General features: G+C 40.9%; 1 protein-coding gene across 3 annotated transcripts in view; it reads left to right on the forward strand.

Annotated features, from left to right (window-relative positions):
- Positions 1–27,298, forward strand: part of gmds (GDP-mannose 4,6-dehydratase) — a 318,752-nt gene that overhangs the window by 174,245 nt on the left and 117,209 nt on the right. For all 3 annotated transcript variants that reach the window (XM_060917807.1, XM_060917808.1, XM_060917810.1), the window contains one exon: positions 10,477–10,604. In XM_060917807.1, the coding sequence (XP_060773790.1) occupies positions 10,477–10,604 (128 nt within the window). The remainder of the gene's footprint in view (positions 1–10,476; positions 10,605–27,298) is intronic.

The raw sequence follows: 27,298 nt of genomic DNA on the forward strand, positions 1-27,298 counted from the left end.
AAAGGCTAATGAAAGGAATTTCACCAAACTTTCACCATTTGTGCGCTTTGGGACAAACATGAACTGATTAGATTTTGAGATCAAAAGGTCTAAGGTCAAGGTCACTGTGAGGTCAAATGTCTGTCCGCAAACCTTGTGAACACAATATCTCCAAGGCTAATACAAGTAATTTCACCAGGTCACGATTACTGTGAGGTCAGATGTCCATCCCCAAATCACAACTTAATAAGGCGTGTAGTCTACCGGGCGGAGGCATCCCCATCGACACCGTTGGCGTCAAGTTCTATCTAGTTATTCATGAACTATGACAAGTTTCTGGAAGGATACCCCGCTGTACAGTAGCTAAAACTAAAGTGCTGATGCACGAAAGACTTGAAGCTGTTTATAGTCGCATCATTTGGTCACATCAGTATTATCGAGTTGAATTGTTCAGTTCTGTCAAGCTGCTGTCAGAGTTTTTCCTTTAAGTTTTGCTGTCTTGCAGTGAGAAGGGATGCGTGCGTGTGTGTGTGTGTGCGCATCATGCTGACAACTATTGTCACTGAGGCTTCGTTTTCCGGTGAAAACCTGCTTTTGATGAAAGAGGAACGCTTTAAAGAGCTGGAGCTCTTCAGCTGAGGGACCAGCAGCTGTATGAATGCATTCAAGTTGTCAGCTGTCCAACATGCACAAAGCCAAACGCGTTTTTTTTTTTTTTTCCCCCCACTCTGTGTAACACACCTGTGTTTGTGTTCACCTTGTTGGCCCAGTAACGACGAGGCAAACGACAGAGATGCTGCTTTACTGTTTAGAATGAAGTGTCACTCATCACATTCTCTCTCTCTCTCTCTCTCTCTCTCTCTCTCTCTCTCTCTCTCACACACACAAAACCTCTGGCTGGAAAAGTAGACTGAATGTTGCTAGTTCGCACCCTCGATATTTGTCTCATCTCATCTCATTATCTCTAGCCGCTTTATCCTTCTACAGGGTCGCAGGCAAGCTGGAGCCTATCCCAGCTGACTACGGGTGAAAGGCGGGGTACACCCTGGACAAGTCGCCAGGTCATCACAGGGCTGACACATAGACACAGACAACCATTCACACTCACATTCACACCTACGGTCAATTTAGAGTCACCAGTTAACCTAACCTGCATGTCTTTGGACTGTGGGGGAAACCGGAGCACCCGGAGGAAACCCATGCGGACACGGGGAGAACATGCAAACTCCACACAGAAAGGCCCTCGCCGGCCCCGGGGCTCGAACCCAGGACCTTCTTGCTGTGAGGCGACAGCGCTAACCACTACACCACCGTGCCGCCCTCTCGATATTTGTGTTACAGGATTTTAATAGTTGCTAAAAAGAGTATTAAAAGACTTCAGACAGGGAGAGACAAACGCTTCAAAACGGCTTCTTTTTCTACGGGTGTTGTGGATTTTTTTTTTTCTTTTCCTTGGCGGCTCTCTTGCATGCACACACCTGCAGATGGCCACCTTTTTATTATTATTATTATTATTTTATTTTTTTGGTGCCCCTGAGCAGGGCGGCTTTATCCAGGCAGATCCCGGGCTGCGGTCACCTCTCTACGTCTCTGCTCCTCTTCATGACTCCCCTCACACACATAATTACACTCCAACTGGAAACACGAGCCGGCGCGTCGAGACGGCCCGTCGTATCCCTTCAAGCACATGCTAACACACACACCAAATCCATTATAGCCGCACTCTCGTTGATCGCCAAACATGGGAGATGAAATTGGATCTCCCGCTGCAGCGCTCGCACTCGCGGTGGTGTTTAGAGTACTGAGCTTTGAGCCGCCCGTCCACGTCCCTGCCAAACTCTAACACCTGGCCGTGAGCGCTGTGTGCTGAAGGAGCCCTTTGTGATGGAGCACAGTGTCTCTGGGGGAGCACTATTAAACTTCGCTCGATGTATTCCTGCATCTGTGTATACACACGCACTGTAATTTACTGTCACATACTGAGATTTATGTGGCACAGGTAAGGAACATCGCAACAAGTGATATTTGAATTGAGGTGTATGGGGTAGGGTTTTTTTTTTTTTTTTTAATTCTGTGCAAATCAGATCTGACGCAGTAACATAAAACATCCAAGTAACTGGTTCGGATGATTCCTCAGAGCAATCCTACAGCACACGTGCGCTGCCATTTCTTCTCTCATAACATTAGTTGCTGTGTGAAATCGGTTCCTGTTTGCTAAAAATAAGAGACTTGTGAGTGGTTTATCATATCCTGTCATGTATGACCTCTTATTAAATGTGTATAGACATTACAGATAAAATCATTTGTGCCTGTAGTTAATAGTTAGCATGCTTTGCTAGCTTAGCTTTGATTAGCTTACAGTGTGGGAAATAAATAAGGAATTTTAAGCAGACTGTTACAGGAGAGACAAGTCTGAAATGTTGTCTGTCCATCCAAATTTCAGCCTGTCCGAATGACGGGCCAAAGGCTCGGAACAATGCGGTCAGGGGTCCGGGGCCCGCCTTAGGCTTTAGATGCCTGGAGGTTAGGGTTATGACTGTGAAAGTGTTTTCAAAATTTCTACTTTCCTGATGTTGCATTTGGTGAACTTTTACTCATATATTACTTTTTTGAAGTTATTTTTATTGGGTCATGCAAAAACCTCCCGCACCCAACATCACCTCACTTTTGATAAATACATGTCTCATCTCATCTCATTATCTGTAGCCGCTTTATCCTGTTCCACAGGGTCGCAGGCAAGCTGGAGCCTATCCCAGCTGACTACGGGCGAAAGGCGGGGTACACCCTGGACAAGTCGCCAGGTCATCACAGGGCTGACACATAGACACAGACAATCATTCACACTCACATTCACACCTACGGTCAATTTCGAGTCACCAGTTAACCTAACCTGCATGTCTTTGGACTGTGGGGGAAACCGGAGCACCCGGAGGAAACCCACGCGGACACAGGGAGAACATGCAAACTCCGCACAGAAAGGCCGTCGCCGGCCACAGGGCTCAAACCCGGACCTTCTTGCTGTGAGGCGACAGCGCTAACCACTACACCACCGTGCCGCCATAAATACATGTATATTAAATAAATAAATCATGATTATAAAATAAATTCATTGAAAGATGTGTAAAGTACTTAACAGTAAATTGCTTAACAATTGTTGTAATTAATTAACAATTATAATTATTATTACAACAATTGTTAAGCAATTTATTGTTATATAAAAGTACTTTACACGTCTTTCAATAAATTTATTTTATAATCATGATTTATTTATTTAATATACATGTATTTATCAAAAGTGAGGTGATGTTGGGTGCGGGAGGCTTTTGCCTGACCCAATAAAAATAACTTCAAAAAAGGAATATATGAGTAAAAGTTCACCAAATGCAACATCAGGAAAGTAGAAATTTTGAAAACACTTTCACAGTCATAACCCTAACCCACATGCTTCACAGTAGGTATGGTGTTCTTTGGATGCAACTCGGCATTCTTTCTCCTCCAAACACAACAAGTTGAGTTTTTACCAAAAAAGTTCTATTTTGGTTTCATCTGACCATATGACATTCTCCCAATCCTCTTCTGGATCATCCAAATGCTCTCTAGCAAACTTCAGACGGGCCTGGACATGTACTGGCTTAAGCAGGGGGACACGTCTGGCACTGCAGGATTTGAGTCCCTGGCGGCGTAGCGTGTTACTGATGGTAGCCTTTGTTACTTTGATCCCAGCTCTCTGCAGGTCATTCACTAGGTCCCCCCGTGTGGTTCTGGGATTTTTGCTCACTGTTCTTGTGATCATTTTGACCCCACGGGTTGAGATCTTGCGTGGACCCCAGATTGAGGGAGATTATCAGTGGTCTTGTATGTCTTCCATTTTCTAATAATTGCTCCCACAGTTGATTTCTTCACACCAAGCTGCTTACCTATTGCAGATTCAGTCTTCCCAGCCTGGTGCAGGTCTACAATTTTGTTTCTGGTGTCCTTTGACAGCTCTTTGGTCTTGGCCATAGTGGAGTTTGGAGTGTGACTGTTTGAGGTTGTGGACAGGTGTCTTTTATACTAATAACGAGTTCAAACAGGTGCCATTAATACAGGTAACGAGTGGAGGACAGAGGAGCCTCTTAAAGAAGAAGTTACAGGTCTGTGAGAGCCAGAAATCTTGCTTGTTTGTAGGTGACCAAATACTTATTTTACCGAGGAATTTACCAATTAATTCATTAAAAATCCTACAATGTGATTTCCTGGATTCTTTCCCCCCATTCTGTCTCTCATAGTTGAAGTGTACCTATGATGAAAATTACAGGCCTCTCTCATCTTTTTAAGTGGGAGAACTTGCACAATTGGTGGCTGACTAAATACTTTTTTGCCCCACTGTATGCACCCATTAATGTGCGTCCCACACCTTAGTATTTCCTGGAGTATGGTGACGAGCATTTTTGGGAGGGATTATATATATATAATATTAGAGCCCCCATGGGGGCCTCTGAATTCCTGGTCAGTGTCCGCTGGTCTGGCCTTATTTCCCATACTGGCTTAGTTGCTGTATGCCCACAAGACACAATCTACAGGTGATATGAGTGACTAGTATATATTAGTGTAAGTATAGTGTCAGAGGCGGTGTGTGTGTGTTAGCAAGAATGTTGTTCTCAGCTGCTAAACTGTATTTATTAGAAAGTCCGACAGTTATGTGTTCTGTAACAGTGTGTGGGTCAGCGTCAGTATTATTATTATTATTATTATTATTATTATTATTATTATTATCAAATCTGTTTGGAATCTAATTGAATCTTTTTTTTTTTCCAATGATTTACGACGAAAAGATTAACAAACCATTTGTGATAAATCACTGTAATGAAACATGCTGTAATTATTAATTCAACTCCAAATCTTTCAAAATGACTGGAGATCATGAAAAACACAATCAGATAAAATACCCGCTAACTCTAAATCAGCCACATGACATCCATGATCAGTACTCCAGAATGAAACCGAGGAACACGAAGAAAGAATGTAAATGAACAGATGTTTATCATGAACAAAAACACAACTGAAAAAATAATCATTAACTGTTCTGGGAACGAGATGTTGTTTTGTTCCTGATTATTAGTGTTTGTTTGTCCTGTGTAGTGTGTTGGCGTTTGTAGAACATCTTGGCACTTGCTCTGGTAGAAATGCAGAATGATCCTGATGAAGTTTCCCAGATGTTTGTGGTGATTACATAAAGTATAAGATTACTATCCGAGTTTGATTGAATCGAAGCTATGAAGTTTATCTCCGAGTGGTGAACATATTCATGGGTGAAAATAGTTTTCTTCACGAGAAGATAAACTTCATCTCTTCACGCCACTGTGTAATGTTCTTTCTGTTCCATTGCCTTGCAAAAGTATTCACCCCCCCTTGGTGTTTGTCCTGTTTTGTCGCATTACAAGCTGGAATTAAAATGGATTTTTGGAGGGTTAGTACCATTTGATTTACACAACATGCCTTCCACTTTAAAGGTGCAAATTGTTATTTTATTGTGACACAAACAATAATTAAGATGGAAAAACAGAAATCTGGAGTGTGCATAGGTATTCACCTCCTTTCGTATGAAACCCCTAAATAAGAGCTGCTCCAACCAATTCACTTCATAAGTCACATAATTAGTTGATTAAGATCCACCTGTGTGCAATCAAAGTGTCACATGATGTCTGTATAAATCAACCTGTTCTGGAAGGACCCTGACTCTGCAACACTACTAAGCAAGCAACATGAAAACCAAGGAGCCTCCAAACAGGTCAGAGACAAAGCTGTGGAGAAGTATAGATCAGGGTTGGGTTATAAAAAATATCACAAACTTTGAATATCCCACGGAGCACCATTAAATCCATTATAGCAAAAAGGAAAGAATATGGCACCACTACAAACCTGACAAGAGAAGGCCGCCTGCCAAAACTCACAGACCGGGCAAGGAGGGCATTAATCAGAGATGCAACAAAGACACTAAAGATAACACTGAAGGAGCTGCAAAGATCCACAGCGGAGATGGGAGTATCTGTCCATAGGACCACTTTAAGCCGTACACTCCACAGAGCGGGGCTTTATGGAAGAGTGGCCAGAAAAAAGTCACTGCTTAAGAAAACATGTTTGGAGTTTGCCCAACAGCATGTGGCAGAGTCCCCAAACACATGGAAGAAAATTCTCTGGTCAAATGAGACTAACATTGCACTTTTTGGCCATCATGGGAAATGCCATGTGGGGCACAAACCCAACACCCTGAGAACACCATTCCTACAGTGAAGCATGGTGGTGGCAGCATCATGCTGTGGGGATATTTTTCATCTGCAGGGACAGGAAAGCTGGTCAGGACTGAAGGAAAGATGGATGGCACCAAATGCAGGGCAATTTTGGAGGAAAACCTGTTTGAGTCAACCAGAGGTTTCAGACTGGGATGAAGGTTGACTGTCTAAGAGGACAATGACCCTAAACATACTGCTAAAGCTACACTGGAGTGGTTTAAAAGGAAACATTTAAATGTCTTGGAATGGCCTAGTCAAAGCCCAGACCTCAATCCAATTGAGAATTTGTGGCATAACTTGAAGTTTGCTGTACACCAACGCAACCCATCTAACTTGAAGGAGTTGGAGCAGTTTTGCCTTGAGGAATGGGCAAAAATCCCAGTAGCTAGATGTGCTAAGCTAATAGAGACATACACCAAGAGACTTGCAGCTGTAATTGCAGCAAAAGGTGGCTCTATAAAGTATCGACTTTGAGGGGGGTGAATACCTATGCACACTCCAGATTTTCTGTTTTTTCATCTTAATTATTGTTTGTCACAATGAAACAACAATTTGTACCTTTTAAAGTGCAATCAAATGGTGCTAACCCTCCCAAAAATCAATTTTAATTCCAGCTTGTAATGCGACAAAACAGGACAAACACCAAGGGGGATGAATACTTTTGCAAGGCACTGTATATGGAACAATATAAAGAATATAAAAATATAAAGTATATAAAAAATATGCAAGTTAATCAAAAGATTTTTAATTTTGAACCAGTTTGACATTGAGAACGCACGTCCAGTCAGTGGGAAAACACTGGGAGTGACGTCATCGGAGTGAAATATCAGGAATTATTATACATACAGGACACTTTTTCCGTGGAAGAAAAACATGTATTCTATTCCCTTCTGGTGGGTTTATTGATGTCATGCAATATTATCATATCGCTTATCCTCCATGTATTACGCCACTCTCCCTAATGGAGAATAAGCATGGAATATTGTTACAGTATTGAATGTTGTCAAGACAACATGATGTCACACGTCGGAGGCGTAAAACCTCCGCATTAGCAAGCGGCAGTGACAATTTGTAAACAAACATGGCCACCAGGTTTGCTTCGTTAAAAATGGAAGATTTTGAGAGAATTTTGGTTGCCAGGTCGCTCTGTTGTGTGTAGCTGTCGATGTTGATTTTAAAGGTAACTAAGTAAATTAGACAGTGAATAATATTCGGCTTGACTGCGCTAGCACTGGCCCTCGCTAACACTACACCGGCTGGAAGGTAACTGGACTGCCGCACTAACAGCACCGACTCGCGGGTAAACTAGCGTTGGCCTTCGCTAACATTACTACTGCACCGGCTGGAAGGTAACCAGACTGCCATGCTAACAGCACTGAGTCACGGGTAGTTTGCGTTGGCCTTTGCTAACGCTACTGCTACACCGGCTGGAAAGTAACTGGACTGACACACTAACAGCACAGACTCATGGGTAAGCTAGCATTAGCTTTCGCTAACGCTACTGCTACACCAACTGGATGGTAAATGGACTGCTGTGCTAACAGCACCAAATCACGGGTAAGCTACAGTAGAATTGCCCTCCGCTAACACGACTGCTACACTGGCTGGACGGTAACTGGACTGCTATGCTAACAGCACTGAGTAAGTACTGAGGGTAACAACACTGAGGGTAAGCTAGCTTTACTGCTACACCGGCTGGAAGGTAACTGGACTGACGCACTAATAGCACCCAGTTGTGGGTAAGCTAGCATTGGCCTTCACTAACACTACACTAGCTGGAAGGTAACTGGACTGCTGCACTAACAACAACAAGTCGCGGGAAAGCTAGCGTTGGCCTTCAAGAATGCTGATATGAAGAGTGTGTATGTATAATAATAATGACTTTTTTTCATGGTCTATCAGATATATTGCATTCAGCTACTCGTCTTCGACTCATTCACGATCATGCTAGCTGAATGGAATATATCTGATAGACCACTCAACGCCAGCCAATATTATTTAAATACGTCACTCGGATCCGCGATGTATTTCGTATGAAAAATGCGAGTTTTTCAACACAAGAAGATAAATTTCACATCTTCAAGCCAACGTGTGATGTTCTTTTTATTATATTGACACATTCACAAACAAAATACACAAATTTATCAAAACAATTCATCGATGTCCTCGCGAGTTATATATATATAATTTACCAGCTGGGAGGTCTCTCATCTCATCTCATCTCATTATCTCTAGCCGCTTTATCCTGTTCTACAGGGTCGCAGGCAAGCTGGAGCCTATCCCAGCTGACTACGGGCGAAAGGCGGGGTACACCCTGGACAAGTCGCCAGGTCATCACAGGGCTGACACATAGACACAGACAACCATTCACACTCACATTCACACCTACGGTCAATTTAGAGTCACCAGTTAACCTAACCTGCATGTCTTTGGACTGTGGGGGAAACCGGAGCACCCGGAGGAAACCCACGCGGACACGGGGAGAACATGCAAACTCCACACAGAAAGGCCCTCGCCGGCCCCGGGGCTCGAACCCAGGACCTTCTTGCTGTGAGGCGACAGCGCTAACCACTACACCACCATGCCGCCCAGCTGGGAGGTCTGTATCGTGAAATACCGTGACCGAGGTATTGAAAATACTGACCGAGGCCCAGAGGCCTCGGTCAGTATTTTCAATACCTCGGTCACGGTATTTCACGACACGGACCGACTTTAAGGTGGTAAATTATTTATTTATTTTTTTCTTTACCAAATTCTAACAGAGAATGAGAGCGCCTGAAAGGGAAACCATATTTAGAACAAAACCTGCTACAAGCTCATCAAAAACCTGCTATTTTCCAAAAATAAAACTCGCTTTCGCTGTGAACACTGTCGTTATCGCTATCCATGCTGTACAATTAATGCTATTATACTGAGAAACGCGAAAATAATTGTTGACAAAAAATTGCTACTATGTTTGTTGTTGTGAACAAGCGAGTCGCCAAAGGTCCATAACCGGGGTCCGGATCATAGGATTCCGGACCGCTCGCGAGCCAATCAGAGCGCACGATTTGATGGAAACCGGACCGCGAAAAAAATAGAGAGATTTATGTCACAGTTTTTGGATCTCCATGTCCCGGATGGAGCTCGTATGAAAAAATACAAGTGGTGTATTTCCCAGTAAAACCCTGGTGTCCGTATATAAACCGTTTTGACACGACTCTGGGTTCAGATAGACTAATATATGGATAATTAGACTGGATACATTCCCATTTGCATGACTGTGGCCATAACACACTAGCTCCATGTTACACACCTAGAATCACATTTGAATATGCAGTTACATCCACACACACACACACACACTCGTATTTACTCAAAAGATAAAGATGTGTGATCACGTTTTCCCGTCTATCTGCTAGTTTTCAGTTCGCCTGTCCTGGAATTTTGCGTACACGTGATCATTTCAGTGCTTTTTTAATACACGTGATGTTTAACACGTTCTCCTGGCTCCTGTGTATGAATTCAGGATCATGGATCTGGCTCAGTTGTGGATATATCCGCCAAAAACGGCTCGCGCTAACACGTTTACACGTGCACACGCATGTCTACGCACACATGCATATTGAGGAGTGTTTAAAGGAAGTGCCGTAGTTATAATAGCTGCTTATTGAGAGTGCATGCTATTGGACTTGTTTACTGCGAGCGTAACCTGAACCCGAGCCCCCATGTTCTGCTCCTGCAGCTGTGGCGGAGTGAAGTTACTGACTACGTTACAGCTCCAACCTCTGTCTGCTTTTAAATGCAGCCCAGCCCAGCAGGTCTTTCGAGCGTCCAAGGTTTCCCACAGATCTGTGTGTGTGTGTGTGTGTTTCTCTGGCAGCTTTTGCAGGACGTTGGAGCAGCTCACGCTGCCTCCGGGGTGGTCCACTGACTAGACAAGACTCTCATTTTATGCCTGTGTGTGCCTGTGTTTGTGTGCGCGACTAAATGACTGACTGACTGACTGACACACTGCGGGATTTATTTTGGCCTGACAACTGAAGTTTATCCTGACATTTCGCATTGGGGGTGGAAGGAAAGAGAGCAGAGTGAAAAGGAGAAGGAGAGAAAGAGAAAATAAGTTAAAGATACGCAAAACCGGGGGGGGGGGGGGATGTCGAATATGATGTTTATTGAAACTGAATTGAGACTGTATAAATAGTAGTATTTAAGAGCGTGTGTGTGTTTTGCGTGTATTTTGCAGGCTCTAACTTTGTGACACGGAAAATTAGCCGCTCGGTGGCAAAGATCCACCTCGGCCAATTAGAGTGCTTCAGTTTGGGTAATCTGGACTCCAAGAGAGACTGGGGCCATGCCAGAGACTATGTGGAGGTACACACACACACACACACTCTAGTTTTCTGTCTCTTTTACAGCTGTTGCTTGTTCACATACACACTCGGTCTCCGTTTTGCTAATCTTTGAAAAATAAAATGTCAAACATCCTTGAAAGTAACTACAAAATATCCTCGGCCACATTTTCTTCTTGAATGAGTGTAACATTAAACCGTTGAAGTAAACAGTAATCACTCGAACGAACAGCAGTACAACGTTAAATGAACAGCTCGGGCGAAAAGAATACCCCCGCCTCTTTTTCTCTTACCCCAGATACACTTCATCAGCTCAGTTATTTATATCGTGTTTTTAACAATAGACATACAGCAGTTTTACAGAAATCCAGATGTAACTTTTTAGATCGTTAACGAGGAAGTCCGAGGCCTCGCAATGAACCGGACTAAACGTTTAATCCTCTTCTCGGGATTGTGAATCGTTCCAGGTGTAGAAGAGCAAAGGCAAATATTACTATCTTGAAAAGATGTTCAGATCTTTCGGTTCAACGAAGTCATGTTTGATTTCTAAACGCGCTTCTGTAATTTTGCCCTGGAGCTACGACGTTAATGTAGCCAACATCAAAGCTTATAAGCACCAGCTTAGCGCTGAGCAAACAAACTGTGCAAATCATTACGCAGTCACTTTAAGCCGTGACTCGAACACATTTGTCAGTGACGCACTGCTTTGTACAAATTTCGACAAGTGGATGCATTGAAAAGTGAAGACAGGATCACTTTACTCTGCAATATATAGGATAAAATTGTGGTCTAAAGTTTACAAGCACAATTACTTTTACCCCATTCATATATACATTACATACATACATACATGCATATACAGTACCAGTCAAAAGTTTGCACACGCTTTCTAATTCAATGTTATTTTACTTAGTTGTTCGGTTCTTGACATAATATGGATTACTGCAGGTGTGGAATAGGGCTATTTACTGTATTTTTATTGTTAATTTGCGCTAGTAGCGGTAGCGCAAATTGTTACGCACTCAGGATCCTTATTATTATTATTATTATAACGTTTTTTAGGACGTTATTTCTCCCTCAGTTTTCAACCAATCATCACCAAATTTCCTGTGAAGAATACCTCTGGGCTGAATTACATTGCTATGGCTTTTGGTGGTGATCTGGATCACTGAACTGGAATGATCCATGAAAAACAAGATTTTTTTTTTCAATCACTTATAACTCTCAATTTTCATAATTGAAAAAATCAGTTTTTTTTTTTTTTAAATTTAATCCCCGCTGGCTGAAAGGCCTGAAGGGGGATTATGTCATGACAATTTCTGTCCATCCTGTCCTGAGAAGGGTGCTGACCTTCTGAAATCAACTCCTCTCACTATTTTTGGAGGAATTTCGCAAAACTTGGCAGGATTCTTTGTTATATGTCGCTAATACGTATATTCCAATTTCATTCAATTCGGTCACATTTTACCAGAGTTACAGCCGGTGATTAGCAAAATTATACTTTGACAATTTCATGAGTGTGTTTTTCTTCTGAAATCAACTCTTTTTGGAGGAATTTCACCAAACTTGCCCAAAGGCATTGTTGTATGTCGGTACTCTGCATATTGTTATTTTGCTTAATTCGGTTGCGTTTTACCAGAGTTACAGCCCTTGATTAACAACCTTGTACTCTGACAATTTCATGAAGGTGTGCTCACCTTCTGACATCAACTCCTCTCACAATTTTTGGATGAATTTCTCGAAGCTTGGCAAAAGGCCTTGTTATATGACGGTAATACGCATACTGCGATTTAATTTCGTTTCTGAAAATTTTACCAGCGTTTTGACGCTTGATTAAATAACTTGTACTTTGACGATTTCATGAGGGTGTACGTTCTTCTGAAATCAACTCCGCTCACAATTTGTGGAGGAATTTCACCAAACTTGGTAAAAGGTTTTGTTATATGACAGTTATACGCATATTGAAATTTCGTTTTATTTGGGCAAATTTTACCAGAGTTATGCCCTTGATTATTAACAAACTTGTACTTTGGCAATTTCATCAAGGTGTGCTTGCTTTCTGAAATCAACTTCCCTCACAATTTTTGGAGGAATTTCATGTAATTTGGCAAAAAGTGTTTATCCCCCACTGGCTGAAAGCCCCGAAGGGGGATTATGTCGTGGCGATGTCTGTCCGTCCGTCCCGGGAACGGTACTCACCTTCTGAAATCAACTCCTCTCCGAATTTTTGGAGGAATTTCACGAAACTTGGCCGGATTCTTTGTTATATGTCAGTAATACGCATATTCTAATTTCGTTCAATTCATTCACATTTTACCAGAGTTATGGCAGAGTTGCCAGCGGGGGATATTGTGCTCTCAGAGCACTCTTGTCTTTTTTTTTTTTAACCACATAATTCCATATATGTTCCGTGTGTTATTTCATAGTTTTGAGAAAATAGTCCAAATACAGAAAAACCTATGAATGAGTAGGGGTGTCCAAACTTTTGACTGGTGCTGTAGATGCACACATCCTAATTTTTTATTTTTAATTTGTTTTTTCTTAGATGTTCAGTTTTCAGTTTCCATCCAAAAATTCAGTGTCACAGAAAAATGCTTGTATATAACTTATTACATAATGGGCATTATTTCAGACAGGGGAGGGAAAAAAAACAGCCAGAGTTTGCAGAATGCTCAGTTAAAAAAAAAATCCTTCTAGCTAATTTCCTTAACAAACTTCCTGCACAAAATGTCCCTGAGACTGCTGATGTATTAAAAAAAAAAAAAAATTAAAATGGTTCTGACCCAAACTACTGATTTTTTTTTTTTTTGATTGATTGATTGATTGATTGATTGGTTGGTTGCTTTATTCCGAACAGTAAAGAAGATATAAAAAAAATAAATAAAATAAATAAATAAAAAATGCAATCATCAAAACATCGTCATAAACAGAATAGCGTAGCCACAAGGCAGTAACATAATGTTCGGAAAGGATTAGAAAGAAGTAAATAACTTATCAAACCCTAACCCTCTATACCACCGCTAATCAAACGTCACTTTCCAATAAACTATAATAAACTATAATAAACTATATATACAAAAGAAAGCAAAATCAACAAAACAAAAAAAAATACCAACATACCAACATGGTATAATATCGCCCAAATCAAATCATATATTCAGATACTTATGTTATGCATATATACACACATACAATACATATATACAGTACATACCTATACACATATACAATTATGCATATATATATATATATATATATATATATATATATAAAACACAAAAATACTCACATTTTATATATATATATATATATATATATATATATATATATATATATATATACCCATGCTCACATATATACACTTGTATTATCATTAGAATGTTATTGTAATTCCTCCTCCCTATACCTCAGAAAGATCTGTTCCTTATACCTTTTTCTGAACTGGTTTATAGTTGTACATTTCATGAGCTCCACATTCAAACTGTTCCATAGCTTTACTCCACAAATAGAGATACTGAACATTTTTAACATTGTCCTAGCACTGCGAATTTTAAATTTCAATTTCCCCCTAAAATTATAGCCCCCTTCTCTATCCGAGAACATTATTTGGATATTCCTTGGTACTTTATAATTCCTTACTTTGTACATTACTAAGGCAGTTTTATATTCTGTAATATCCCTGAATTTTAAACATTTTGAATTTAAGAATAGTGAATTAGTATGATCTCGGTAACCAGCACTATGAATTATTCTTATAGCTCTTTTTTGAAGTATAGTTATTGCATGAAGTGAACATTTATACGCATTTCCCCAAACCACTGAGCAGTAATTTAAGTACGGTAAAACCAGGGAACAGTAAAGAATGCGGAGTGAATTATAGTCCAGGATGTGCTTAGCTTTACTCAACACAGATATGCTTCTTGATAGCTTAATTAGTATGTATTTTATATGTGATTTCCAATTAATTCTATCATCTATTATTACCCCAAGAAATTTATTATTAGAAACTCTTTCAATATCAACACCATCTACCTGTACATTTATTGCCCTATTTATTTTATAATTATTAAATAGCATGATTTTTGTTTTAGACAGATTTAATGATAATTTATTTCGATCAAACCAACTTTTTAACCTCCGCAATTCTGAAGAGATTATGTTTTCTAACTCGTAAATTTGTTCCAGAACAAAACATATTTGTGTCATCTGCAAATAATACCATCTTAAATATCTTTGATACATTGCACATATCATTTATATAAAGAATAAACAGTTTAGGACCCAATACTGACCCCTGAGGGACACCACAATCAATATTCAAACGAGTTGAAATGGAGTTTCTTTAGTTTATTACCGTTTGCTGCTTTTGATCGTACTTTTTTTTTTTCCTGGAAGTTTAGTCTTTTGAATGCATTTTTGCTTTTTTTTTTCTCCAACATTTCTGTACATCTCCTGAAGACTCTTGTAAAGTATATACATCACTACAGAGTTTGTTAGCTTGATTGTCAGAGGTGGTTTTTTTTTTGTTTGTTTTTTTCTTCCCAGGTAAGTGTGTAATTCATTAGTTAAGTAATTAGCTTAAACTGGAGGCTATATACTTCCCTTACTGTTTAGCTACTCGAGTGTTGTAGTGCAAATGCAAAAATAATAATAATAATAATAAATAATTTATAAGAGGTAAGTTGTGTAAATTTCATGTTCAACAAAGAAAATATTTCATGGTTGTCAAGAAGTAGGCAGGAAAAAATGGCTTTTGCACAAATTGCCAATGAGATCCGGGGTGTTTTTTTTTTGAGATACTGAGATTAAGAAGTCGTCGTCTTTGTCATATGCACAGTGAAACTCGTCCTCTGCATTTAACCCATTTGAAGCAATGAACACACGCATGCACACACAAGTGAGCAATGAGCACACACACATACCCAGAGCAGTGGGCACAGCGCCCAGGGAGCAGTTGGGGGTTAGATGCCACTTCAGCCCAACCGGTGAACCCAAGCACGCGGAGGAAACCCACGCAGACACGCAGAGAACATGCAAACTCCACACAGAAAGGCCCTCGCCGGCTGCTGGGCTCGAACCCAGAACCTTCTTGCTGTGAGGCGACAGTGCTAACCACTACACCACCATGCCGTATTATTGTTTGGATTAGATGTACACATTGTACAAATTAGCTCTACTAACATCAGTAGACTCTGGTGGTAAAGTGTGTGTGTGTGTGTGTGTGTGTGTGTGTGTGTGTGTGTGTGTGTGTGTGTCTTTTCTGTTTGAGTGAATGTTGGAATTGTGTAAGCAGTTGGTTTTTTTGGTTTGTTTGTTTTTTTCCCTTTTCAGTTATAAATGAAATCATGTTTTTTGTCTCCTTCACTTTCTGTTTTTCCTTTACAAGCTGAATTTCATGAAATAACATCTTATTTTTGTTTATTTCTTATGACTATATGACTTTTTATTTATATTCAAATTGCATTGTATGAGGTGTTGTTCCATATTTCCTTTTCATTGTACATGTTCATATCAAACTCCTAATATAAACACACATCCTCATTTGAGAAACGCTTCAGTCAAATGTAGTTAAACGTATCCTTTCTCAATCACTTTTTTTTTTTCCGTCAACAAACACTCCGTGGTTCACTCATTCATCTTGAGGAAGCGCATTACCCTGCTGAGGGTCGCGCCGGGTCTAGATCCGATCCCAGGAACAGCAGTGTAGTAGGCACACACCCTGGATAGGACCGCCAGTCCACCATGCGCTCACACGTTCCGACACTTGTTCACAGCCATGTAGCGTTTCAGCCAGGGCTTTGAACCAGAATTTTTTTCCTATTGGTTCGTTCCGAACAGAAACGGAATTTTAACGTTTCCGGTTTTGGGTTCCACCATTAAATAGACGTTCCCGAACCGGTTAGAACAAAAAAATTTCGTTCCCGGAACGGTTAATTACGTTCCCTGTCAGCTGTTTAACAAATGGCTATAAAATTATGTCTCTGTCTCATCCAGCTTAAGCCAAATGTAGGCTAATTCTATTACAACCTTCATTAAATAAGACAAGAAATAATTCAAAACAATTATTATTTCAAATGTTGGCGATTTGGATTCTCAGTATGTCTTCCCATCTACACAAGCAGAAAAAGTGCCAAAAATGAAAAGAGAATTCGTTTAGTGTGTTGCCAAAGGCTAGTCAGGCCCTATAGAGGGCTACTGCATGACGTCACCCGCGCCGCGAGATTTTGTTAGGCGCCATATTGGAAGACTAAGTACACATCTATGCAAGTACATACATACATAAAACAAACTACACCTGAAATGTAGCCAGGGCCGGTTCTGCCCTAATCTGGACCCGGGTGCAACATCGCGCAACCCCCCCCCCCCCCCCCCCCCCCCCCCCCAAAAAAAAAAAAAAAAAACACCAGTCTAAATCAGGACAACCATCACATAACTATAACTATAAACATTTTATATCAACTATTTTAACTAAATGGGCTATAATAAATAAGCCTGCAGGCAGCCACGGCGGGCTGCCTCAGAAAAGTAACCATTCAATGACAACTGAAAGCCTGCAGCCACTGCGGGCTGCCTTAAAAAGTAACCATTTGTCCTACCTTAAAACTCGTTTTGCATTTTCTGCCTCCTTTTTTGTATTTTCGACCCTCCGTTTATTTTCTTTCCTTTTCTGAAAACCCGATTTGTGTCCAGACATTTTGTTCTGCTACCAACGAACTAACTCGTCAGGTCTCGTCTCTCGAGTCCGCGATGATTCCTGTGGGAAGGGCAACAACTGATACATTTTTACAAACAGCCAATAGGGAGGTTGCAACGTTCAGGCTCTTCTTTGCTCAGACACTCAGTAATGCAATTACTCACTTTATCATGTGGAGACGTGATAGCAGTCCACCCTCCCGCTCTCTCCATTCAGTCAGCGAACGTCACACAGGAAGTGAACCCCAGCGGGTCATAGAAACTTGCGCAGGAGAAGAATGGCTTTTTTATTTGTAGGCTACGGAAACTTTGAGGAACGAAATAAAAACCGGTATTAACCGGTTACCATTATTTTTAATAAGCGTTTCTGTTCCGGAACATAAAAAATAATAAAGTTTCTGGTTTTGTTTCTGTTCCATGTGAAATAGAAAAAGTTCCCGGTTTTCGTTTTCGTTCCTTGAACCGGTTCAAAGCCCTGGTTTCAGCAGAGCCGATTCAACTACCGGCGTGTTTTTAGGAGGTGGAAGGAAACCAGACATCCCAGAGGAAACCCAGACAGAAATGAGGACTGTGTGCAAGCTCACAGTCGACCCAGGGACCCTGGAGAAGTGAGGCGGCAAGGACCTTCATAGATTGAGAGCAGAATTGTCTGTTCAAAGCGATTTTGATGATGAGGATATATTGCTAAATCGGTTTAAACCTTTTTGGACACGGGGAGATATTACGTTTGTTTAAAACAGCTTTGAAAACTTGGCCACAGTTTCAAACACAGGCTTATTGCTGTTCTCAGAGCTTGATACAGTTTTAAACCAAGCTATTTTTCTCATGATGTTGCTATTTTTTTTTTTTTTTTTCCGCACAGAGTGGTTTCACTCCATGTCAAATTGAATGTGAGAGCTCTGGGCTTCAGCACAGGGTGTGTGGGAGACTTTTAGGAAAATGGAGGTGTATTGTACCAGTTGTGTGTGTGTGTGTGTGTGTGTGTGTGTGTGTGTGTGTGTGTGTGTGAGAGATCTGTGAAGTGCTCTCTGAGTCACCAAGCTCAAAAATAGCAGCTGTGGAAAATGCAGCTTTACTGTTAAAGTAACAACGTGTGTGTGTGTGTGTGTGTGTGTGTGTGTGTGTGTGTGTGTGTGAGAGAGAGAGAGAGAGAGAGAGAGAGAAGTGTGTGAATGTTTGCCTGAGAGAAAGAATGGTGTGTTTCAGAGAGAGAGAGAGAGAGAGATGGTGAGGGGGAGTAGTTTGTGTGTACACTTAAGCACTTGACCCTATGTGTAGTTTTGATTAGTGTATACAATTATCAACACCTTAACGATCTTTTGGCCATTGCAAAAGTAGGAAAGACTTTCAATATGTAAATTATGCACAAATAATTACTCAAACTTCCACTGGGGGGGAAGAGTTGATTCCCGATGGCTTGGCGTAGACGCCGTTCCACAATTATCGCCACCTTTTGTCCACAGTTATCGACACCATTCCACAATTATCGACATCCAGATTTTTTTTTTTTAAATCATCAGTATGTGGTATTAAGTTAACGAAACATAGTTTTTATTTAAAATTTGTTTTACATAGACTTGTATTTAGTACAAAATATCTTTTATATAAAATATCTAGAGGCGGCACGGTGGTGTAGTGGTTAGCGCTGTCGCCTCACAGCAAGAAGGTCCGGGTTCGAGCCCCGTGGCCGGTGAGGGCCTTTCTGTGTGGAGTTTGCATGTTCTCCCCGTGTCCGCATGGGTTTCCTCCGGGTGCTCCGGTTTCCCCCACAGTCCAAAGACATGCAGGTTAGGTTAACTGGTGACTCTAAATTGACCGTAGGTGTGAATGGTTGTCTGTGTCTATGTGTCAGCCCTGTGATGACCTGGCGACTTGTCCAGGGTGTACCCCGCCTCTCGCCCGTAGTCAGCTGGGATAGGCTCCAGCTTGCCTGCGACCCTGTAGAACAGGATAAAGCGGCTACAGATAATGAGATGAGATAAAATATCTGGATGTCGGTGTTTACGTAAATGAGGAAGTAATTCTAATGTTAGTCAACAAATGAACTGATAATGTTTAACCTGCGTCAGAAAATCTTTTCATTCCACTTTCGAAGTATTTCCATAGATCACATTTTGTTAATCATTCGTTGTTTTTTGTCGTTTACCAATAAATGAAAGCAGGCGATTGACACTGTAACCACATGAAAATCCAGGTCATTCCTCGAACCAAAATATCAAATGTCTACTGATTATTGTAATATGTGGTAGATATTTACAGTACACTGCAAAAAAAAAAATTCTGAATGGAATAGAAAAATCTGAATATTTCAAGCATGTAATTTTTTATACGCTAGGAATTTAATTCTGGTCTAATTCTATTTATTCTAATAGGATTCCAAATACTCTATAAACATTCCATTCTGTTATGGATCAGAAAAAAATTATTATCAAATCACAGCATTTTTATTTATTTCTTCTTTTAAAGTCCTTCATCTACTTCAACAATATTATCCAAAGTTCGACCCATAACAGTCGTAAATGTCATTTAATTCCACAGCGTGTCGATAATGGTGGACACCGGTGAAAGTGATCACTATTATCGACACCTCACACACGTGACTTCTCAAACGCGCGTTTAGATACAAAATGGCGAAATGAAAGCGTAAGAAACAAAGTAGGGTTCGACAAGGAGATCCTGAAATATCGGTGAATTTGATCAGTAAAAACATGTCCGTGATCTTCCCACCATGCTTACCTGGATGATAACGTCCTCAAATTTTCCTCAAATTGCTGATCGTGCTAAAAAAAATTCCGTCTCGGGTAACGACAAGTTCAAAGGGCGAGGCGGGTCTTCCGGTTGATTTAATTAACCAATAATAACTGTTGTAACTGAAACTCAGCTTTGTAAAATTGTGTTTTATTGGTAAATCTGAAAAGGTGTCGCTAATTACGGACTGTCGATAACGAATTATAGCCGCTGTATGTAATTTCTGTAAAATATTGAGCGGATATTTACATATAAACCCGATTGACTCGGCAGTCAAGTTTAAAGGAAGCTTGGACATGAAACAGCACAAGTTCAGCGCTGCAGCTCATACAGTGAAGCAACCTACAGTACATGCCTTATTATTATTTTTTAGCATGTTGTACTTGTTAGCGCTTTTTTTTTTAATACAGTTTGTGCTACTCCAGCAGTTATGGTCACATCGGCAAAAAGTTTCAGTGCTGAATTGTGCTGTGGAGAGACGTGAACAACAATGGCACTTTGACGCAAATATTTTCCCACTAAGCCATGAAGTGGAGCAAAAGCTTTTATCCCCAGAAACCTTCCAGCGACACGAATAAAACGGGACAAAAGCGACGTTATACCAGCGACAGAAGTCTCAAAGGTCTCGAAATGTAAATAAAAATGGACGTAAATAATATAAGTTGGACAAAAGTGCTGTCTGTCTGTCTCAAAATAAATTGTGTGTACTATATTTGTGTGCATGCATAGTGGTTGGCTGAGGATGTGTGTGTGTGTGTGTGTGTGTGTGTGTGTGTGTGTGTGGTACATAGATGGAGTTTGATGTGGAGGGGTTAGCGTGGAGGGTTTGGGGGGGGTTAGAATCCAGTGGCCAACATCCAAAAAGGGAAATAAACACAGCTGCAAGCTAAGACCACCTTATTGTGTGAGAGAGGGAGAGGACCGTGTGTCCCCATAATGACAGGGGTACATGTCAGTTTTGACTTCTTCTGGGAGCCTCGAGCAGGTCTTTGTACAGAAAAGTGTTTTTAATCTAAATTTTATCGATATAAAATAGCCAAAAAGACATATTTTCTGTCGTCATGGCTTAGGTGTGGCCAAAGGATTACTTAGCTGCAGTAATATAAAAATCAGTGGGCGTGTCCCACAAAAGAAAAGAGACCCAGATGTGAGTGATTTTTATTTTTTATGTTTTGTCCTCTCATTTTGGTGTACTTTTAGCACACGTTAGCCTTACTAACCAAAACCACGCGTATATACAGATGGATGACACATTAAAGGGCTAAACAGTGCCTCTGTTGTGCCATGGGGACATTTTGCTGGTGTGTGTCCACTTGTCCCCTTTCGAAGGAAGAGTCTGTGTAAATCAAGCCAAAGTTATTCCAACTGATCACCTTTTATCCTAAGCTGAAACGTTTCTATTCTGATGGGAGTGGTCTCTTCCAGGATGGCTCCGCCCCATCTACAGGTCACGAGTACTCATTTTGAATGGTCTGCTGAGGATGAAAATGATGTAAAGCGTATGATGTGGCCTTCAGACACTCGACCCCAGCCCAACTGGACACCTGTGGGGAGATTTTGGAGTGATGCCTTGGACGATGCTTTCCACCACCATTATCAAAACACCAACTGAGGGTATCTTTTGGTACTCATGTCCCCCGGTGCAGTCCCAGAGACATGTAGAATCTGTGCTAGAGGGTACTGAAGGTGTACAGTACAGCTCGTGATGGTTAAGAGCATACTTCGGGTCCTCTACGGTCACGTTTTCCCCGTCTTTATGATGAAAATTAAGGCCAGGTTTGATGCAGCAAGCTATTCGTTCAAGAATAATGTTAAAGCTTTCATTCACCACAGAGCGATGCTGATATTTGCGTAATGTTGGAGCGTAAGCCCATAAACCATTTTAATCAATACTGACTTTGAACATTTTCTCCTTGTAAAAAGCGTGCTTTATTGGAAAGAGAAAATGGACTGTTTGGGCCTTTTTTCAGCGTTTTCCCTGGAAGGTCATACTTCATCTACTTTTACAAGGCCATGATTATTAGATTGGAAAGGTGTGTCGAGGTCACTGGGATGACTGTGTGCTGGAGATCGAGATGGCTGTCCGCATCCAGCTAGTCTGTTTGGACTCGGATATCATTCCCAAAAATGTGTTGACTTGGGCTCTCTCCCGTTCCAAGGATTTTGGCCTGCAGTCCCACCTACTTTATTTTTTCCCTCAACTTTGTTGTTCTTGCCTACTTTTATTACCTTATGGACGTGTGCATATATATATATATATATATATATATATATATATATATATATATATATATATATATATATATATATATAGGCACACTGGAGTCACTTGAGTTGTTGGCGCTGTCTGCTGCTTTCTAGCATGTGTGCAAGAGAATGGGTGCAAGCGAGGTTAAAGCAGCCATGGCACTCGGTTCGGACTGGGATTTCAGACAAAATTCCATTAAGATGTAATCTGATTTGGATTCGATGTTTAGCGCAGAGGATCAGGTCCTACTCAGACCGAACGTTCTTGTGGCTGTAGTCGGGTCAGGTTTAATATTTCAAGCTTGACCGAAACTCGACTATGTAGTTCTGCATGATAATTGTTATTGAAATGGGTGTGTAATTTCTCAGTGTGCAGGATAAGCCCGTATTACTTCAGCCTTTTGAATTGGGAGTTCTCAGACTACTATTTTAAAACCAAAGACCCCTTTGAACTTTAGAAAGTTTTTGGACCAGTGCAATGCTGAACAACTTTATCCATGCATTTGTAACTTCTAAACTTCTTCTCTATGGCCTTCCCGACAAACAAATCAACAAACTCCAACGCATCCAGAACGGTGCTGCACATATTCTAACCATGACGAGGAAATCTGACCACGTTTACTCCTGTTCTCCATGATCTTCACTGGCTCCCTGTTCACAAGCGTATTATCTTCAGAATACTTCTGGTGACTTACAAGACTGGGGAAGTCATGGCCTAATGGTTAGAGAAACAGCTTTGGGACCAAAAGGTTGCTGGTTCGATTCCCCAGACTAGCAGGATTGACTTAAGTGCCCTTGAGCAAGGCACCTAACCCCCAACCGCTCCGGCAAGAGTGGTGGCGTACCTTGTGTCTGATTAGCCAAAGAAAAACTGATGATGTGATCATCAGTTCGGGCATTGAACCTGACCAACTGAACAAGACTGTCAGTGGCTCCGCACCGAAGTATTTAAGCGATCTTTTGAGGCGCCACCAACCAAGACGAATGCTGTGTTCAAGCAAGGATCATCTGCGCTTGTCAAGTCCTCAATTCAAGACCAACAGCTACGGAGCATGAGCATTCTCTACTTGTGCCCCCAGACTGTGGAATGCTATTCCATTGGAGATGCGTGAAGCCACCCTCCTGTGCAATTTTCAAGAAAAAACTAAAAACTTACTTGTTTAATCAAAGACAACCATTCGACATTGTTGATCGACGTTTTTAGAGACAGTGAATATGTATTTTAATATGATGTATTTTTTTACATATTATTTCTATTTTGTAAGCGCATTGAGATTTACATGGAATGCACTTAAGAAATAAATTATTATTATTTAAGTGTAAACTAAATAAAAAAAAATCAGCACAGGTTTCAACTATTCAGATATTTTGAACAGTTCAATGTGTACAATTATATGTGGGCTATTTATTAGATTTAGAGTTTTTATTAGATTTTCAATTTTTCCCCCAGTGACGGAGCACGTTATGCCCATGATGAACGTGTTTAAGTCTAAGGCTGTGCGATATGCTGTACATCAGAGCTATTCAAATACATTTGCAGGGGGGCCAAACTAGAAAATTACAAAATTTGTGAGAGCCGGACGGACAGTTGACATAAAATTGATATCAGTGAAAGCCTAGGTCACAACCGGATGTACGATTTTTTTTGGCCGTGCGATTTTTGGCGTTTCCCAAATCGCTGAGTTTTTTTGTTCGTGGAGAAAGACGTACGTTGGCCGTAAGTTTGTCTTGCAACCTGAAAAAAACGTAAGCGCCCGTAGAGTTTGTTTGACATGACAAAGAACCTCTGTGGCTCGAAAATCAGCACATCACACACGCGCCCTCCGTGCGTTTCTTGCGTTTTTTGCACGTAGACCGGCCGTAGGAGCACGTACGGCCGGTTGTGACCGAGGCTGAAAGGCAATTAAAATATACTATACTAAGGTACATAATATATGAAATAAAATAAGGTACATTATTATTTTCCTTTATTATGAAATATAATAAAAAATGGTACTTTTTTAATAGATGAAGACACATTGTCTTTCATTTTTTGGGTCAACAATCATTTCGTCAACAACCGCCAGCATGCAGTCTTTAATAGTCTCCGACTCGGTGAAGGGTCTCTTTTTTTTTTTCTTGTCAGTATCCACGCCACTCGTAGAGATGCAATAAAAGCTCTCTCTTATTCTGTGCAAAAGCCACCAATTGCACGCTGACTTTGTTCAAAAGAAGTTACCAGTTGCCGCTTTTCCACTACCAACGCGGCTGAGTTGGGCTGAGCCGTGCCGTGCTGAGTTGGGCTGAGTCGAGCTGAGTGGGGCTGTTGGAGTTGCATTTCAACTACAACCGCGCTGAACCGTGCTGGCTGGAAGTGGGTGGACACATTGGGTGGAGTTAGCGAAAGTGGGTGGACGTCACGTGATGTCGTTAGGCGGCGCAAACAGTGACATCAGTGATCTTTTAAGCGGTAGTCTCACGACCCGGATAGTAAACAATAAACATGGAGTCGTTAGTGTTGCTGGTCTTGGTGCTGTGGCTTGTTGTCACCGACAACGCCAACAGATACTGGCAAGAGCGTATAGATGAGGCGAGGCGCATAAGGCTTCAGAAATTCTCGTAATTCGTAATTCTTCTTCTTTTTAGTTTTTACGGTTTACGGTTTACGGTGTTTACAGATCCCAGCGTGCTCGCGGGGTGTGTGTGGGCATGTGAGGACACTCCTCCTCACCAATCAGTGCACAGGGGAGTGTCTCCTTACGCCCCTAGCCCCACTCGGCTCGGTTTGGCTCGCTTCAGCCCCACTCCAAAACCGTGCGAGTTTTGGGTGCTAAGCAGGGCTGAAGCGAGCTGAGTCGTGCTGCTCTGAGGTAGTCGAAACGCGAGCCATGTCGGGCTGAAGTGAGCTGAAAAAGGGTAGTGGAAAAGGGCCAAGTCTGTCTATTCTCCTTCGTCTCTCCTCGGCGCCCTCTCGGTATTGCTCAGAAAATGAAGCATGTTTTGTTGTAAAATGTCTCTTCACGTTGTACTCTTTGGCCACAGCTACGGATTCATTGCACAATAAACACACAGGTCTATCGCTTGCCGTAGTTTGCAAAGTAAATAAGTACTTTTCAGTCCATTCGCTTTGAAATTTACGGTTTTCTCTGTCAACTTTGCGATGTTGCTTGGACAGCGCCATGTTGCCACTGCTGTAGCTGCATGGAGTGTCACATCGCGAGAATGAGTGTTTGTCACCATGGAGACGACCTGTACTCTGGTCTGTGCCAGAGCGGTAGAGAAAACTGTGCGCAGATATGTTTTTTTGTTTTAAAAAATCTGCCGTGGGCTGGATTAAATTTCAATTGGGCCAATTTCGCCCCCGGGCCGCTATTTGAATAGGTCTGATGTACATCATATGATGATAGAAAAACAGCTATTGTTTCGTATTATGCTCTGTTGTATATTTAAATAATATTGGTTGGCTTTGAGTGGTCTATCAGATATATTCCATTCAGCTAGCATGATACTGAATGAGTCGAAGATGTGTAGCTGAATGGAATATATCTGATATACCATGAAAAAAAGCCAGCCAATATTATTATTATTATTATTATTATTATACATACACATTCAGTGGAACAGTTATAGATTTTACAAAAAGTTAAGAACAGGGGGGTAACTTACCAATATTGAATGCTGATTCTGATCGAATGTTCTGTCAATCCAATGTACTGTACAAAGTCAAAGTTCTAACAATAAAAATGGTCCAAGTCCAAAAAGCCTGAACAACAACCTGACTTGTATACAAGCTATATCCAGTTTGACAGTTCAAGTTCAAAGTTACTTTTGGTCGTAGTTAACTGTTACATTGCAGTTGTTCAAAACAAAAGGGCTTTGCTGAGTGAAGTCCTCATGTAAAAGTTTCCATCACTTTTTCTCACCTTCAAGTTTAACTTTGACAATATTTCCACTATTGCTCTCTTTTCCAGTTGTTCGATGTCCGTTGGTCTGTTTTTCTCTTGTAAGTATGCATGAAGAATATCCAGGAAAGTTTTGGTAGCCTTTCGGGAGTTCAGTGTGTCTTTCTCTTGAAATCTTCCGCTTTTAATGAAGCAAACCTCACGGACATGTTTGTGTACAACAGGGGTGTCAGAAGCATTTTTAATTTTTAATTAATTAGCTGCCATTTCCTGCATTCTGGTGTATTTTTAACAGGTTGCTAAACACCTAATTTTACCTACAGAGGTCACTTAATTCAATGACTGTTTTAGAGACTCAGCAATAAGTCCTCATTCAACTAGTCCATATATTCATCAGCCTGTTTTTAAACCCACCGCTACGCCTAAGATAATGAGACGAATGTGACACAATTTATCACCAACAATGACTTTATGGGTGCATTTTGCTTTTTATTTTGTGTTTCCTTTTTTATTTAGTTTTAGATGTAACACAATAGTGACACTCAACTGTATGTTTAAAAATAAGAATATTCATAATCTCACACAATGACCAGGCATGACATGGCATCATGCAAACTTCATAATACACAATCACACTGCGTCAAGCAACGGTGACGCACAAAAAACGACTTCACACAATGAACAGGTGCAATTTTGTTCACCACCAACAGTGACTTTAGTGGGTGCATTTGACTTTTTTCCGATTTAGTGACGCTCATAACAAAAATGACATGGCATCATGCAGTCTTCATAACACAAAATTACACTGGGTCAAGCAACGACACATAAAAGAGAACTTCACACAATGAACAATGCAGTTTTGTCAACGTACATGCGATGGTGGTACTACAGTAGCAGTTACAGATTAGTGTAACAAACAAATTTATAGATATAACTCCTTAGATTGGTGCCACCACAATTTCTACCACTTCATAACTTTTATCCCCCTTTCCTTCACAATCCACCTGGAATAACATCCGTCTCTCTCCATTCCTTTCCTTTCTACTATTCCTTCCCCATACACTGATTTCCCATGTTACTTTCCAGAAAACTGGCAAAGACCAGACTAAACAAGTTCTTCAAATCAATCAATAAATATCATCAGAAC

This window comes from Neoarius graeffei, chromosome 3 (genome assembly GCF_027579695.1).
Source record: "Neoarius graeffei isolate fNeoGra1 chromosome 3, fNeoGra1.pri, whole genome shotgun sequence".
In the NCBI taxonomy this organism is placed as follows: domain Eukaryota; kingdom Metazoa; phylum Chordata; class Actinopteri; order Siluriformes; family Ariidae; genus Neoarius; species Neoarius graeffei.